The sequence below is a fragment of the Dendrobium catenatum genome, unplaced genomic scaffold (genome assembly GCF_001605985.2).
Source record: "Dendrobium catenatum unplaced genomic scaffold, ASM160598v2 fragScaff_scaffold_156, whole genome shotgun sequence".
Lineage (NCBI taxonomy): Eukaryota > Viridiplantae > Streptophyta > Magnoliopsida > Asparagales > Orchidaceae > Dendrobium > Dendrobium catenatum.
In genome coordinates, this window is record NW_021318618.1 from 9,253,464 (window position 1) to 9,269,943 (window position 16,480).

The following is a 16,480-nucleotide window of genomic DNA, read 5'->3' on the forward strand; positions in this document are numbered from 1 at the left end:
ATCGGGAGGGGTAATTAATTATAGGGGCTTGCGCCTATAGGAAACCAGAACTCAGATCATAAAGTCCTCACAAAATGAGGGCGAAATCTCTAGGTAGTGTCTTATCTACAAACCCATCTGCCTTCCAAAATTTACCCCGGAACTTAATTCGTTAAAACTCCCTCGCCGAATAAGAAAAGCGAGTGGAGGCCGAGGCCGAATTTTTGGAGCCCACATTGGCCAAGAAGAAATTGAAAGAAGGAAAGAAAAGAGAAGAGAGAAATATATTTGGATCATATTTGTTAGTCATTCCTGTTACATATTTTATTTTATTCATCATAAGTAACTATCTTCTTACATTTATTTTAGATGATTTTGATTTCTATGGATTTATCTCTATTACATCTGCAAAATAAAATGCATTATTTCTAAATTTCACAAGCTTTCACCGTGCAAGTTTGGATATATTAATGATTTGTTCATTCTGAACGATTTGATATAATTTTATTATATTTTAAATAAAGTACTGAATGATGTTAGATACATGATATGATGACTCGGCGTGATACCCTACTAATCCACGTGATTCACTGATTGAGAGTTATTAGGAGCAGAGATTGATTGTGAGTTATAAGGAGTCGGGACGACTAATTCACGTGATTCAAGGGGAGTTATAAGGAGTACATTGATTGGGAGTTATAGTGGACGAGTGATTGAGAGTCATAAATGCAAGAGTAAAATACCCTTAAGATACACTCATTGAATATCTAAATACTGATACTGACACTGCTATGAATATTATACTGATATTGTGAATGAAATTAATATTATTTACTATTATAAACACTATTTAACATTATTGATCATGATATTAATATTATTACTGACATTATTATTGTTGACTGTTATTGATATGGTGACTGATAGTGTAATGGATTAAGATGTGATGAACTATAGAAGGATAATTTGATATCAATAATAAGTATAAAAATTTATGCATATATTTCTTTATATGATTTATAACATATTGTTCTGTTTTATCTTACATTAATTTCAGTTGTGAGATTTAATTACTTGCTGTGTTATATGCTCATTATGTGATTTTATATAATTTCAGGAAAGGATAAAGATCCTATGATATGAGGCTCTAGATAACATGCATAATTTTTCTATGTGCAATTATAGACAAAAGCAATTATGTTTCTTTTTGTTATTCATTAGTAAGCTCTAGTTAAACGATTAAAATAAAAAATAAATGTAATTCTTTCAAGATATATTCTGGAATGTGATAATAGGATTACTCATATATTGGATCATTATGCTCACAACAAACCCAATATCTGGACAAGTGTGAGAGAGGTATAAAAGCTTCCCTACCTGACATTGATGTCTTCCTTTATCTACTAAAACCCCTCCTTTTCTATCCCAACTTTCTTCTTAAGATTCATAGATATAATGGTTGGTGTGCATCCAAGAAGGATGGTCTCCTTTAGTAGTTCTAAGGTATTTGCGTTGGAAAACAAATATACATTTACTTGATCAAGCTACAACCATACCAAGGAAGTAACTAAGTGATTCTAGATCTTTAACTTCAAACTCCTTGGACAGAGCCTACTTGATCTTCATTATTTCATCTATATCATTTCTAGCAAGGATGATGTCATCCACATATATAATGAGTAATGTTACCTTGGTTCTTTCTAACTACTTGACAAATAAGGTATAATCTTGACATTATCTATTTTACATACTTTGAGAATCATCATGTTCTATGAGACCGCTTTAATCCATACAAGGATTTCAACAGTTTACACACTTTATCCTTTCCATAAGACTTTTGAATCCCCATTGGAATCTCCATGTAGACTTCTTTTAGGTTCCCATTCAAGAATGCATTTTTGATATCTAGTTGATTTAGGGCTCAATCTAAATTTGTTGCTAAGGAAAGAAGAATCATGATGGTGTTGAGGTATTTCGATTGTTGCAGACAATAAGAGCATTTCCTTCTTCAACCTTTGGAGATCCTTATAGGCCTCCCAACATGACCTTTCTTTTGCTCACTTCCCTTCAATTAAAAAAAGGCATCCCAGAGATTTGGAAAAATTTAGTTCCCATGATCCATCCTCTAATGCCATCCAAGTTCTTATGCCATCCAAGTTCTTGTTCAAACCCATCAAGAATTTGAATGTTCTTTTTTGTTTCAACAATCTTCCAGTGAAGTGCATGATCTTCTGATAATTTCCATGGATATTATTCAAACATATCTAATTGTTGCCAATAATGGATTAAAGTATTAAAACATTGAGTTACCATTAGGTCCTCTTATCACCAGTCATGAAGTATGGTCTCAATTGCGAATATCTCAAAAGTGTTGTCAGAACTGGAGTAGGTCTCTTTAACAGCCTCCCATATTTCTTGGGCAGTCTCATAAAGAAGAAAGTTCTCACTGATTTTTACATTCATGGAGTTGATGAGCCAATAAATGATTTGATGATTCTATGCTTTCCATTTTCTATAGAGAGGATCAATTTGAGGATGTATAAGGGCTTCACCAGAAAGATAGTCCTCTTTCTCTCTCCCACAAATAAACATTCTCATCAATTGAGACCATTACAAAAAATTTTGTCCATTAAATATGTGGTTTTTTATAAGAGGAGAAAGATGAGAAGCGTTGTCTACATGTCCAGAGTTTTTGGTGTTTAAATCAGTAATATTTGGGTAGGAGGATGAGATCTCGCTATCCATGGACATCATTGGGTTTCCTCAGTTGAAAGATAAAATAAATTTTAGGCAAGGGCTACTAATGCTTGAAGAGAGGCTATCGACAGGATGATGGAGAGTGAACACTGGCTGAAGGTTGGAAGAAAGGGAGGATGGTTTGTGTGGGCTCCAAAAATTCATGCCCCAGCCTCTCCATTTTCTATTGTTGAGTCGTCGAGGACAATTTTAATGAGTAAGTTTCGAGGCAAATTTTCATAAGATAGATTGGATTTTAAATAAGAAACTACCCAGAGATTTTGCCCTCATTTTGCGAGAACTTTATGATCTTAGTTCTTATTTCATATAGGTACAAGCCCCTATAGTTAATAACCCACCTTATAGCGAGAGAAAACTTTCGATTATGGCTAGTCTTCAAATAGATACATATTATCGAACAGATATGTAGTATCAAGCATTAGTAGCATGATTTACGTAATTAAAAATTTGATAGTTAAAATTAAAAATTTACAACCTTGCATATAAAGCAGATGGTAAGGGGAATGATGATAAACCCGATCAAGCACCCATGGTTCTGTCATCCTGGATTATAATGGCCCTTGTCTACTTAGTCAGAGGAGGTAGTCGACACAACCTGACAAAAGGATCATTGTCGGCAATCACGAGTTACTTCATCCAAGGGTGCATTGAAGACCTGAGATGAATATTTATCTAAAGAGATAAATTTGAATTCAGCTTAGCTAACAGAGGACTTTGCACCTAATAGGTTATATCATATTGATTCATTATTCAATGATTTGAAGCTGTTGAGGAACATACGGGCTTTGACCATGACCGTAATATAATAACACCATTTGGCGGCAAAACCAACTAGTTTAAAAGAGTCCCAGTCATAATCATTTACTAGTGGTGTCATTTAGCGGAAAAACCATCGATGTGGTGTCATTTGATAGTGAAAGCACCGGTTAGAGGACATGTGTCACATCCTTACTGGTAAGAGACAGATTGTGAATAAATCCTAGTAATAATCTCGACTAGAAATTAGTTATTTGTAAGATGAAGTAGCAAACTATTGCAGAGCGTGGATGAGTATTATGGTTTTAATTGTTTGATGATTAATTTCATTTTAAATATATGAATTTTAGATGATTATTTTAGAATTTTAGATTTTTATGGGTATTTAGGAATTTGAGAGACATTTTTAGATGTTTGAGGTCTCCCGATTGAGATTTTGTGTCAACACGGCCATCATCAGGGTTACATTGAAGTCATTCAAAAATATGTTTTATTAAAGTTTGGAGGTATTTGAAAGTGTAGAGTCCCCTCCGATTGAGATTTTTTATCAACACGACTATCATCATGGTATATGAGTAATTTCATCTTATTATTTGAATATTATCGACTTTGTCTACTTGCCGCAGAGGATCAAGTTTGTCGCTGGCTTTATGCTTTTGTTAATGGATTCTTCCTATTATAGACTTTGAGGGCCTAATATGAACGTATAAAATAAATATCTCGATCTACTTTGCAATTATATATTTGTTTGATGATTCGAGCCGTGTCGACACCTATCTATTTACGTAGAAGGATCGGGCTTGAACTTAAGTTCATTTCTTGACCTGCATAGCATCCTAAGACGTTACGACTATTCATACATCATGCTCGTCAGGGCCCATGCGGGTATATACTTTTGCACGCATCTTATTAGATATATTTATATGGCAATTGTATGTATGCATTGGGTTTCTATGATGTATATGCATGTGTGTATACACATCAGCATGAATATTTGCATGGTTGCATACAATGTTCTACATATTGCAATGCATATACATGTCATATTTTTGCATGTAAATACAATATTGAATGATATACTTGAGTGAACCCCTCTGCTTATTACAAATGCATGCAGGAGGGTATTTTCATTTAATGTTAATTGACCATGCATATACAACAATTTGCACGTAAATGCCATGTCAAATAGCATGCTTGAATGAAACCCTCTGCATCGTACAGATGCATGCATGAGGTCATTTTAAAATGCAATTGCAATGTCGAATGACAATATTTGAATGAAACCCCCTAGATCTTATATATGCATGCAAGATATCATTTTAAAATATAATTGGAATATTGAATGACATGCTTAAATGAAACCCTCTTTGCATCCTACAAATGCATGCAGAATGCCATTTTAAAATATAATTATAATGTCAAATGACATGCTTGAATGAAACCCTCTATATCCTACAAATGTATGCATATTATGAAAAATATATATAAATGCGTATTTTAATACATAAGAGGGGCGTTTTTTGCATTTCTAGATGTAGCTAGCTATGCAGGTGGATACTGTTGACAAGTGCAGAGGATTTCACATTGGGCATCGTTAACATCTTATGTTTGTTTGTATGAGTATTATAGATCCAGTAGCTTTTTTTAGCAGCGTACTTTCATATGACATTTGCGGATCATTGACTGTAATAGTATTGAGGAATAATCCATGTAGATCAGCAGTTCTTTCCTCTAGAACTAATGTTTCATCGATCTCCAACTTCCCCTATAATCTTTTGAACTCGAGTTTCTGCAACTTGAATTTGCTTAAAACCTGACCTCCAACTTCAATTGCAAGGTTCTTCAAGTTGCATACATGGAAGGGCTCAATGGAACCACTAGAGTTATTGTATCGATAGGCTCCCCCATCTTCAGCTTGTCACAAGGTAGTCTCCTAGAAGCATGGATAGGACGAAGCACATGATATTTTTCAGTATCCCAACGACATTTTAGTATCTTATATGCACATAGGAGCTTCTCCTATAGCCCCTGACATAGCAACCAGGACTCCTTTCAAACCACAGCTAAAACTGATATCTTTGAAGAACATGAAAGTTCAACCTCCAATTTCAAGATCTTACCAGAATAATATACTCGAGGAGCCCATTATATGCATTTAAGATGCGCATGTAGGACATTGAGTTGTGGGACTTGGTTTCCGCATATTTATCTTCCATTCAAATAGTGCGGCATTTTTCTGGAAGACCCGATATTTTTGAAGAGATAAGATATTTTTTAACTGATCATTATTTGACTCTATAGAATCATTCAACCTTGCATGCTTAATGCCACAATTAGGACCTTCTGGTAACATATCAATAGACCTCCTTACACCGAGTTGCCTTTATCCCAACTGTCACTATCAAAATCTCTGGAGTTATCAATTGGAGGACTTAGTTATACTTTATCAACAAAACTTTCAAGTCCAATGTAAAATGAATGCGCTTCTTCTCAATGTGGTTGTTAACTACAAGGGTTTTCTACAACAGTTCGCAGACAGTTGTATCTGTTGTAGTCTTCCGGTATTTGTTACGATCTTCAGTCCCTACTCGCAAATATCATATTACATGTGTATCTATGTTCACAAGGGACTCAGCATCCGTGCAGCATGTCTACTATCACCACTGCTTATGGATGTTTGCAAGGAATATTATCATTTGCAAGCAAGTTTAGTACATCCGTTTGCATGTTGAGGTGGCCCACTAGTTGAGCTGTGTTCATCACTGGTTTCCTTATGCATGCTGCCTAGCAATACACATCTGTCCCTCTTGTTTGCAAGGTACTACCGATGTGAACGTTGTACATTGGTCATTTGATCTTTGCTAGGGATCAATGTATCTACTTGCCATCGAGTGATTGTTGACTGTAGGAAGGATCTCACATGTGATGCACGTTTCTCGTAGTAGATGGATTACCGTAGGCATGACAAATTCCTTACAATTACTTGCAAGTGTTCATATTCATAGCGAGCTCTTGATTCTGGCTTACATACGCACCGTCACATCAAAGATTCCCTACTTGTACGTCCATTACAATCTCCTTAGAAACACTTGTAGGGAACTCATTGCATCTGCATCATATCCACTATCATTATCTATAAATGATTTAGTGTGCTTATTTGCAGTAACATTAGTTTCATGCAAGCTGCATTTGCTTCAAAGTTTTCAAACATCTCTTAGTTGGCAATTCATTACATGATCGATCATTGCTTCTTGTATGATTGAATATGCCTTTCTCACATGTTGATGTTGATTGTAGGGCTTTGTTGCATTCATTTCTTGTTGTCTATCATCGCCTTTGTGTGAATTGTTGTGTATGCGACGGGTTCTTGATTCTCACCCGTAGGTGAACCGTCAGTGGATATTTGTACTCATCTGTATGTCGATATCGTGCACAAGGCTTACTTGCCTTGTAGTAGATACTGCAACGAGTTTCCTGCCATTGGGCTAAGAAAATCATGCATAGGTGGTTGCTTGCTGCACTGCAAGTGCCGAGGGCAGGGTTTCAGGATTATATCTTTGTGATCGAATCGACAGTGGTAATGTAGGTATGACAGCGACGATATAGGCCGAGGGCAGTGACAATGAAAAAACAAACGTACAAACATATATATTTTTTTTTTCTTTTTCTTCTTTTTCTTTCCTTTTTCTTTTTTTTCTCTTTTTTAAACTTTATTATTATTATTTTCATAATAATAATAATAATGAATGATGATTAATTTTAAATAATGATAATTAACTATAATTAATCATAAGTAATGATAATAAACTATAATTAACCATAATTAACTATAGTTAATTATAATTAATAATAATTAATTATAGTGGATGATAATTAACTATAATTAATTATAATTTAATCATAATTAACAGAATAAGAAATACCAAAATAATTTTGCCTGCTGTACAGGAGCTACTCAGCTCTGTTGAGCTCAGTTCGGTAGGTAGGGTGCGGCTGCGGATCGATCAGACGGGCAGTTCATGGATCTCGGATGAATGAGAGAATAGGAGGGAGGTTTGTGAAAATCAGAGGCTAGTGGTTGGCTACAAGCTTTAATCGGCCAGCAGGCTTGGTAGATCGGGAGATAGTGATGGGAGAGGGTGCGATTTGCGATTGGGAGGCTGGCGGATTGAAATGGAGTTGGGCATTTGCAGTAGGGAGGAGAAGTGGGTCGATGGCTGTATTGGGCTCCGACGTGGGTATCTGATTGGGGTGTATGAACGTAGGTGTGGAAAGTTGGGATCAGTACAAGAAGGGGGATATATGGCTGCAGGTTTCGAATAGAGGAAGGAGTATGCGAACCTTATTCGGGCTGATTGAGAGGAAAAGACGGGTGAGGGAATTCAGATATAACTGGGGGAGAATTTCGAACATAAATCGGACGGCTAGTTGGGGGCTCAATCAAATAGAAGTTGAAGGAGCTTGGTTGAAGTGAGGACCCTAGTTGGAGTTTGGTGGTTGAAGCCGAATTGATGGATTGATGATGAAGAAGGCAGGTGACAAGAGGTTCGGTTGTATGATTGAGATGAACAACATACTAAGCTTCGAATGCGAGTGGAAGAACAGAGACAGAAGCCTCGTTTCATTCTCATATTAACATCGAACTGAGATCGTGCATAAGTCGTGCGGACATCGTGCGAAGCTCGCAATCGATGTGCCTAGTTCATGACCGACGTCCTAGGTGCAGGCGAGGTAAGGTATTCATTTGATTTCGACTGATTATTTTATTCTATTTTAATTCAAAATTAATAATAATATTCTTATATTATTATTATTTAATAACGAAAATCAGAATAAAATTTATCTTGAAAAAAGTGCAATTTCCTTAAAATTTATTTACCTCATCTCGAAATCCGCGTCGATTTCCTCGCTCAATTTTCATCAGGCAAAATTATAGTCTTTTTTAGATGACTCAAATGTCCCAAGCGCAACGGCGAAATTTGTTTTGCAATCGAACGTCATTTGGACAGCGCTATGGGTCGTTTTTGGGAGTCGATCACCGATTTTGAACGGTCTTGTCCGATTCGACTCTGAGGTGCTCCCTCTTATGTGAATTCGATGCTCTAGTCGCAATAACACAATCCGTTTAGCAATCAAAGGTCGTTTGACCATTTAAGTGACGTGTCGTGTCTGTCGACTGTCATTTTGAGTCGTCAGTTTCCCTCTTTTCGCGCATATTTGGGTTTAGGGGTCATTAGTTTGCCGTTGACAATCAATTTGGATTTATGCCGAGTAGATCTACTATGGAAGTTATACATTTATTGAGAGATTTGATGGAGAAGTATGGAGAGAATTAGGAGGATCAACATATGATTTTTATTGATTTAGAGAAAGCATATGATAGTTCCAAGAGAAGTGCAATAGAGAATTCTAGAAAAGAAAAAGGGTTAATTATATTTATATTCAAGTCATTAAGGATATGCATGCATAAGCTATTACTTGTGTTCAAACACAAGGTGGTTTGAGCAAGTATTTTCCTGTTTCAGTTGGATTACATCAAGGATCATCCCGAAGCCCATATCTTTTTGCTTTAGTCATTGATGTTCTCACTATACATTTGCAAGAAGTTGTACCTTGATGTATGCCTTTTTATGATGATATTCTTCTTGTTGATAAGACTATTGAGGAAGATGAAGGTAAACTTGAATTATGGAGATTAAACTTAGAGTCTAAAGGTTTTCGTTTCACTATATCTAAAATAATATATTTGGAGTATAATTTTAATAGTAATAGATCTAGTGGGAGATTTGTGACTTTAGGCAATGAAGTCATTAATAAGAGTACACATTTTAGATATCTTGGGTTTATTGTGCAGACTGATGGTGAAATAGACGGGGATTTAATTTGTAGAATTCAAGTTGGATGGTTGATGTGGAGGAATGCTTGTTGTGTGATAGAAATGCCCCCCTCAAACTGAAGGAAGAATTCTATAAGATAGTAGTGAGATCTATAATGCTATTTAGTGCATAATGTTGGCTATTAAAAGAGAAGCATAATATTAAGTGTTGCATAGATGAGGATGCTAAGGTGGATGAGTGGCTTTACTCTTAGAGTCAGAATACAAAACAAACATATACGTGAAAAGGTTGGAATAGCTCTAGTGGAAGATAAGATTAGAGAAAGTTTAAAACAGCGGCCTTTTGATGGCCCGATTGGGAGAGTAGATGTATTAGATTTGGCTTATGTTAAGAAAGGTAGATGTAGACTTTCAAAAACTTGGTTAGAAAATATTAGAAACCTTTTTTTATTAGATTTAAATGAGAATTTGACTCTTAACAGGACACAATGGAGAATAAAGAATTCATGTAGCAGACCCCACGTAGTGGGATCAAGGCTTGTTGTTGTATATAATATTATAATATCATGCTAAGTATTATTATCTATATTCTTAATATTATGCATGTCTAGTGTATGTGTCGTATTATATACATATCATTCAACATAATCCGATATCCACAGTAAAATGGTAAATTACAGGCAGCATACAGAGCAGAAAATCTGCTTGATGCAAGCTTTTAGGTAGAAATCTACCAGAGTAATTTCGATGATTATGTAAACATGGACAGGAGCCAAGAAAAAGAAGATTAGGAGATGCGCATCAAACGGTTATAACAACTGAAAATCACATGTGTAATGGATGGAAGTTCAGAAATTAGTACTCACCCAACAGAAGACCTATCAAGTTCTTGCTTAGAGAGTGTAATCGCGATTACTGACACAAGCCTAGTAGTTTCCAGTCTGACCAAGAACCATCAGCAATTTCAATCAGAAAATATGTGATAATCAAAAGAAGACATGGAAAGCTACAGTAGATGATCATCTACATCTTTAGGCATGCACTTGCAACGTAAGATATAAGATCCACTTACGGAAGTAGGCCTTCCTCTAAAGGCACCCATGAATCAGTAATGAATGTGGATCCTATTTTAGTATCTTGATGAAGACCAGCAACCCTTCTCTACAATGCCATAGCATAAATATAGAATATCATTAAATCAGCTGACGTATTTAGCTTCCATAATCTCAACACAACATAATGATTGAAAGACCTGATAATCCCAAGGAAGAAATTCAAATGAAAATTGTTTATGATTTACCTTAATTAGCTCCACAATCAAGACAGTCTTATTAATAGCTCTCCCCATTGCCTTGATGACAATTTTATTCGAATCTTTGTCCTTAAAAATCAATGGAGAAATAGCCATTAGAACATCAAATCAAAACAATGGAAAATTACACCATGAGATGCACAACCATGTTAATAGAAAGTTAATACAAAAATCAACGCACTGCCGAAAAATTCCCAAAGCATGATTTTGATAAAATCCATCTTGGACTTACCATTTGGTAAAAAAACTGTAATCTTTCATTTTCCTGAAGTCAAATCAATGAATAAAAAAGAAAAAAAAAAAACTTTTACTGCAGATGATTCCATCAATAATAAATTTTAGTCAACTAGTTTCCTTTTAAATGCTAATGCATTATTATAACAACTCATAAATCTTTAAGAGTTACAACCTTAGCCTTAAATGACCAAAGAATATTGGAAAGAGGGGAACATAGGAAATTAATAAATTTCATAAAGAAAGCTCTAAGCATAGCATAATTTTCCTTAAGGGATCACAAGCCACTTTAATATCCAGCAAAAAGCACAAGCAAAACTTTCTTCTAAAGATCATTTGACAAAATGGAAACCCCACCCTTTATTTAACGTGACTAAATGTGGATTGCTTATCCATCAATTTAACACATAATTGTATGATGGGTCAATTTAGTTCATCACAACAAAGGGCCCAGAGACCAAAACATTGGACTGAATAGTCAAAAAACTTTCACATAAATGCCCAGATGCCAACTAGGAAGGAGAAGACACCATAAAGTTCCAAATTTTATAAATCAAGAATGACACTAACTTCATGGCCCAAGGCAGATCACACAGCTCACTTTGATTTGTTAGTTGGGAGCTTTGGCTATCAAAAGCTCTTCGAAACTTACGTAGGTGACGTGGGTGTGAATTTGTCTTAATTGGTCCAAATGTTCAAAAAAAAGAAGAAGAAAAACTTCACAGCCCGCACAAATTCCACAACAAACGAATATACAAAAAAACATATGAATAGTAACCCAAAACCAAACATAAAAAATTAGGAAACAAGGCTACATATGGCTAATTAAAAAAAAAAAAAAAAGAACGTTAACGTAAGACGAATGTAGAAGGAAATGTATACCAGAAGCAAGTTAGTGGCATAAGTGATATAACCGCGCATCCTTCCCATAGAAGTTATACGAATTTCATTCTCCTTAGAAGGCGAAACTTCCCTGGGCTTCAGCACCCTCTGATACCGATCCATCTTCTCTTCGCAAAACCTGAACGAGAATTCTCAATTTTTAAAACAGCCCGTCTGTTGACGAAACGCAAATGCATATTTTTACAAAATAAATAAATAAATAAAACTTGCACAACCACCCTCCCTCTCCTCTCCATCCCACCTCGCACTTGAAATCTAAAAATTTCGAACGCAAATAAGTTATTTCTTTAAGCAGATTCAAACCCCTCGACTAGATGTGACAAAATCGAAAACCACCAAAAACAAAAGAACTCTCCATCAAGATAACCAATACCAAAGAGAAATCACTCGGCCGTCAATCTAAATCACTTTAAACCAAGCCAATTGAAGGAGAACTACAATGAGGGGAAGAACGAGTGTGCAAAATCCAAAGAAGACTGACTATAATGAAGAGAATTGAGGGGATGGCTCATACACTGACACCAATGAGGTCGGAAGGGAAGAAAATTAGGTATCCAATATGAGAAAATTTGATCCTTGCCCTGCTCCGCCCTGTACCTTGGCTGCGTAATAATTTTCGGCCCTGAATTCTGCTCCCGCAACGGCTTCACTTCATAATCCGCTTCGAAGCGAAATGGTCTTCTTCTTCGGCAGGGGTTTGTTTCATTACGTGGCGAGAATTTGAGCAGTTTACGGTCAAGAATGATTCTGCTCGATCGTTGCACGCAAAATCGTAATTTTTTTTAGCATATGATGCGCGGCTCTGCGGGTTGCCCAGATTGACGGCTTAGTACAAAATTTTTATGCCCAAGAAATTTTTTTTTACATTTTTTATCATCTAAATCTATTCACACCTATAAAAATTAGGGGTTTTTATATACATACCACTTTATACCTTATATTTTACATATCTAACACCTAAAACTTAAATATTACACAACAACAACTCAAATCCAAATTTAACCTCATATCTGCCATTCCGTCAAAAACATGACTCACTCCGTCTCCGTCATTATTTCTGCTTTAGATCTCCAGTGTGAGTTTGTATTTCGGTAGCCCTAAAAATCCAGCGTGAGTTTTTCCGCCGAAGCTTTTCTTATTTACGATCAATATCTTCTGGAGTCTTTCTAACTGATCTTTACATCAGTTGATGATTACGACGAACCTAATGGATAATGGATCCAACTCATACATCAAATCGTCTGCTGATGTAAATCGGTCATCCATCCATAAACAAAGCGTCACGACTGTTTCCAAAGGCACTAGTCATCTCCGGGGATCTCTCCGGCAGCAGAGCAAGATCTCCTCGATGTAGGAGGAGCGGCTGAGTTTAGGTTCGATTTTTCTGTAAATTCGTATGTATACTTCTTTTGATAAAAATCAGGTATTACTCCTTTGGGTAAATCTGCGATTTTGCTTTCGTTTTTCTATAGGAATAGCGGCTGAGTTTTATCTATTCTGTAACTTCTTTGATTAATAGAGTTCCATAAGTTTTTTCTATTCTTGTATAAGTTTTTTCTATCCTTGTATATCCGATTGCTAGCGGCAATTTTTTTTTTGTTACAGAATGTTTTATCATTTCTGAATGTCACGAATTATATCTGTTTTGCCACAGAAATGGTATTTTCCACTTTTTTTTTTGATACAGAATGTCATGAGTGTTATCTTTCCTAAAAATTCTCTGTTTTGTTACAGAAAAGGTTGGTTTATTCCAAAACGTTTCAAATGAGTTCTACGAATTCGTTCGCTACGAGAGATAGACGCCAACGATCTGAAGTTTATTGTCACTGTCACCTGAATTGTGTATTGTACACTTGCCACCGTGGACCTAATAATGGAAGAAAATTTTATAGGTGCGTGAATAATCGAACTGATGACGACTGCAGATACTTCAGATGGATAGATGAAGTTGAAAATGCATCTTTTGGTATAGACGATGAGCGCAAAGTGTTTGAGGCGAAGGTTATTAATATGCTTGAATGGATGATGTTCTTGATGAAAGTCTTCATTGTAATTGTTGTTGTTGATGTAATCATCCGTTTGTGTTTGTAACGTGTTGTGTCGACTGCAGAAAATGTTGTTTTTGTTATGTTCAGTTTTGTAACCTTTTATTGATGTGTTGGTCAAGGGTATTGTAAGTTGTTATGTTGAATTATTGATCATCTTTATGCATTTTTCTCTCCTGTTTGTCATTGTCAAGCAGCTCTTTGTTCAACTCAAAAAAACCTGCAGCTAGGAAATGTTAACTTCATGCTAAAAGGAATTTCGGACTTCATGCTGGACAGAATTCTGTATATCAATTTTGTAACCTTTTTAAGCTGTTTTATTACAATTGTATCAGTTTTGTATATCAGAATTTGGTATAAATTCAGAACAGCTCAAAAAGATTGTAGACAAACTTTAATCTGGCATATATGAATTGAACGTGCAGTCAATAACGTGCAGATTTGAATTTGAAAACGGACAAACTTTAATCAGGCAATTCATAACAGTCAATAACGTGCAGATAATGGCTTAATGGGAGAAGACGAAAGTTAATTTAACGTGCAGATATGAATTGAACGTGCAGATTTGTCAAGTCAGGCAATCAACCAACGTCATAGTTCTACAGCATTCAACTTAAATACATAAAATTTCTTTGAATCAAGAGAATGGCTAATTCATAACAGTCAATACTTTAAAGTTGTTGATATTGCTAGCCCAAAAAATCAGCGGTTACAGCTGCTATCTACTAGCTCAAAAAAATACAGCTGCTATATACTAGCTCAAAAAAGTTACAGCTGTTATGTACTAGCTCAAAAAGTCAAAACACGGACTTCTTAAAGAGCAGTGAATGCTATCAATCCTAAAATCCAATCACATATGAGAACTCGAAATCTTCAAGTTGATGATCCTCTCCATTCCGTCTGCTTGGCAACTTTGTCCGGCTTCTTCGTCCAACTTCTGTACTCAAATTGTCCTTGTTAATATTATTTCGCAATGGATTTTTGCAAGTACTCCTATGATGGCCCCATAAACCACATCTGCCACACCTATGTGACCTCTTATCTTGCTCCAAGAAATTTAACAATCTTTTTTTCCTAGGTCTTCCTCTTGCCTACAAGTACTAGGTACACCAACATGTTCCGTATTCTCTGCTACTTGCCAAAGATCCTTTCCGGGTAATGTGAAAATTGCCCCTTCATATGCTAGTTTGTACCTACACCATAGGCAATATGATAAATCAGCGGTTATTATATGCATATGAAGGAGTTCTGTTGCTAATGTTGGAACCCATTTGTAGTTGTCATCAACTGAACCAAATAAAGCATCACGGGCTTCCTCTCTAGCCCTCCAAAGCTTCATATAAGGTAACGATAATCCATACTCTTTTTCTAGACTACTATTTATTTCTTTTGGTGGGATATCTGGGTACCTCTTTACCATTTCCTGTATCTCGTTGGCAACCCAAGCAGATGTTGCCAGCCTATTCCCAGCTCGATTTATACCAGGACATGTGTGTACTCCATCTAGTCTCCTAACTTGGAAAGATTGAGTGTCTTCACATAAAGAAGCTCGAATTCTCCATTCACAACCTTGATAGGAACAAGTCGCAATCACACGTTTCTTATCACTGGCTTTTATTCGAACCCCAAAGTTCTCCTTTATGGCAACTGATCGAAGAGCATTCTTGAAACTTTTTGCATCGTTGAAGAAGGTGTCAATACCTATATCTATAGCACTTGTATTATGAACACTTGAAATACAACCATTATGAATCACATAACATTCTGCCATATATTCAGCACTAACAACCCCCATGAGGTTTGTGTTTGATTGCTCTCTATCTACCTCTTCTACTGAGATAACTAACTTAGCACGAAAATTTTCACTTGAAACTTTAACCATCTCTGTCACGTCTACGTCAGTATTTATAATTTTGTATTCCTTCGGCGATGTTTTGTGAATGTGATAATGCATACTATATTTATACCCTTTGAGCCATTGACATATTTTAAGAATCTCTGTTTTGAGCATAAAAAGATTCATACTTCCTTTCTCAATTTTGACAGTCCTTTGTTTGCCACCATTATATTTCTTTCTAAAGTTGTCATTTCTATCAACCCAAAATCCTCCATATTTAATTGTAACAAAAAAATGCCCTTCCTTCTCTCCACATAAATCATCACAATCCATTCTACACAAAGTATGCCACACACTAGCAATTTCTTCTTCAAATATAACCTGAAATAATAAGGAAAAAGTAAAAAGAGGGAGATTAGCTACTGGACGGAACTTGACCAAATACAGCTCCACTGGACGGAACTTGTCCAAATACGGCTCTGCGACAAGACAAAACGGAAGAATCCCGTGCATTTTTTGGAACCAAATACAGCTATGAGGAGCTGTCTAGACCATTACCAAGAAAAGGAAGGCACGGGATTTACCTTACCTACAGCTTCTGTGCGACAAAGCAGAAGAAGGCAAAATCAGTCACAACACGTCGCGAAGCAAGCTTTTCTCCAGCCTTCGAGATTCCGCTGCTTTCGCGCGACATTTCATGGCAAGCGCGGGAAATTACGGGATGATGAAACGGAGTGAGCCCTATTTGGAACGGAGTGGTATATATGAGGTTAAGTTTGTGTTTGAGTTGTTGTTGTGTAATATTTAAGTTTTAGGTGTTA

General features: G+C 36.0%; 1 protein-coding gene across 1 annotated transcript in view; it reads right to left on the reverse strand.

Annotated features, from left to right (window-relative positions):
- LOC110116302 (ribonuclease P protein subunit p25-like protein) overlaps nucleotides 1-12,551 on the reverse strand; it is an 18,442-nt gene extending 5,891 nt beyond the window's left edge. The window contains exons 1-5 of the mRNA XM_020849866.2: nucleotides 12,375-12,551; nucleotides 11,757-11,895; nucleotides 10,629-10,709; nucleotides 10,401-10,489; nucleotides 10,195-10,269 (exon numbers count right to left, since the gene is read on the reverse strand). Coding sequence (XP_020705525.1) covers nucleotides 10,195-10,269; nucleotides 10,401-10,489; nucleotides 10,629-10,709; nucleotides 11,757-11,879 — 368 coding nt within the window. The 5' untranslated portion in view covers nucleotides 11,880-11,895; nucleotides 12,375-12,551. The remainder of the gene's footprint in view (nucleotides 1-10,194; nucleotides 10,270-10,400; nucleotides 10,490-10,628; nucleotides 10,710-11,756; nucleotides 11,896-12,374) is intronic.
- Between the last annotated feature and the right edge of the window lie 3,929 nt (nucleotides 12,552-16,480).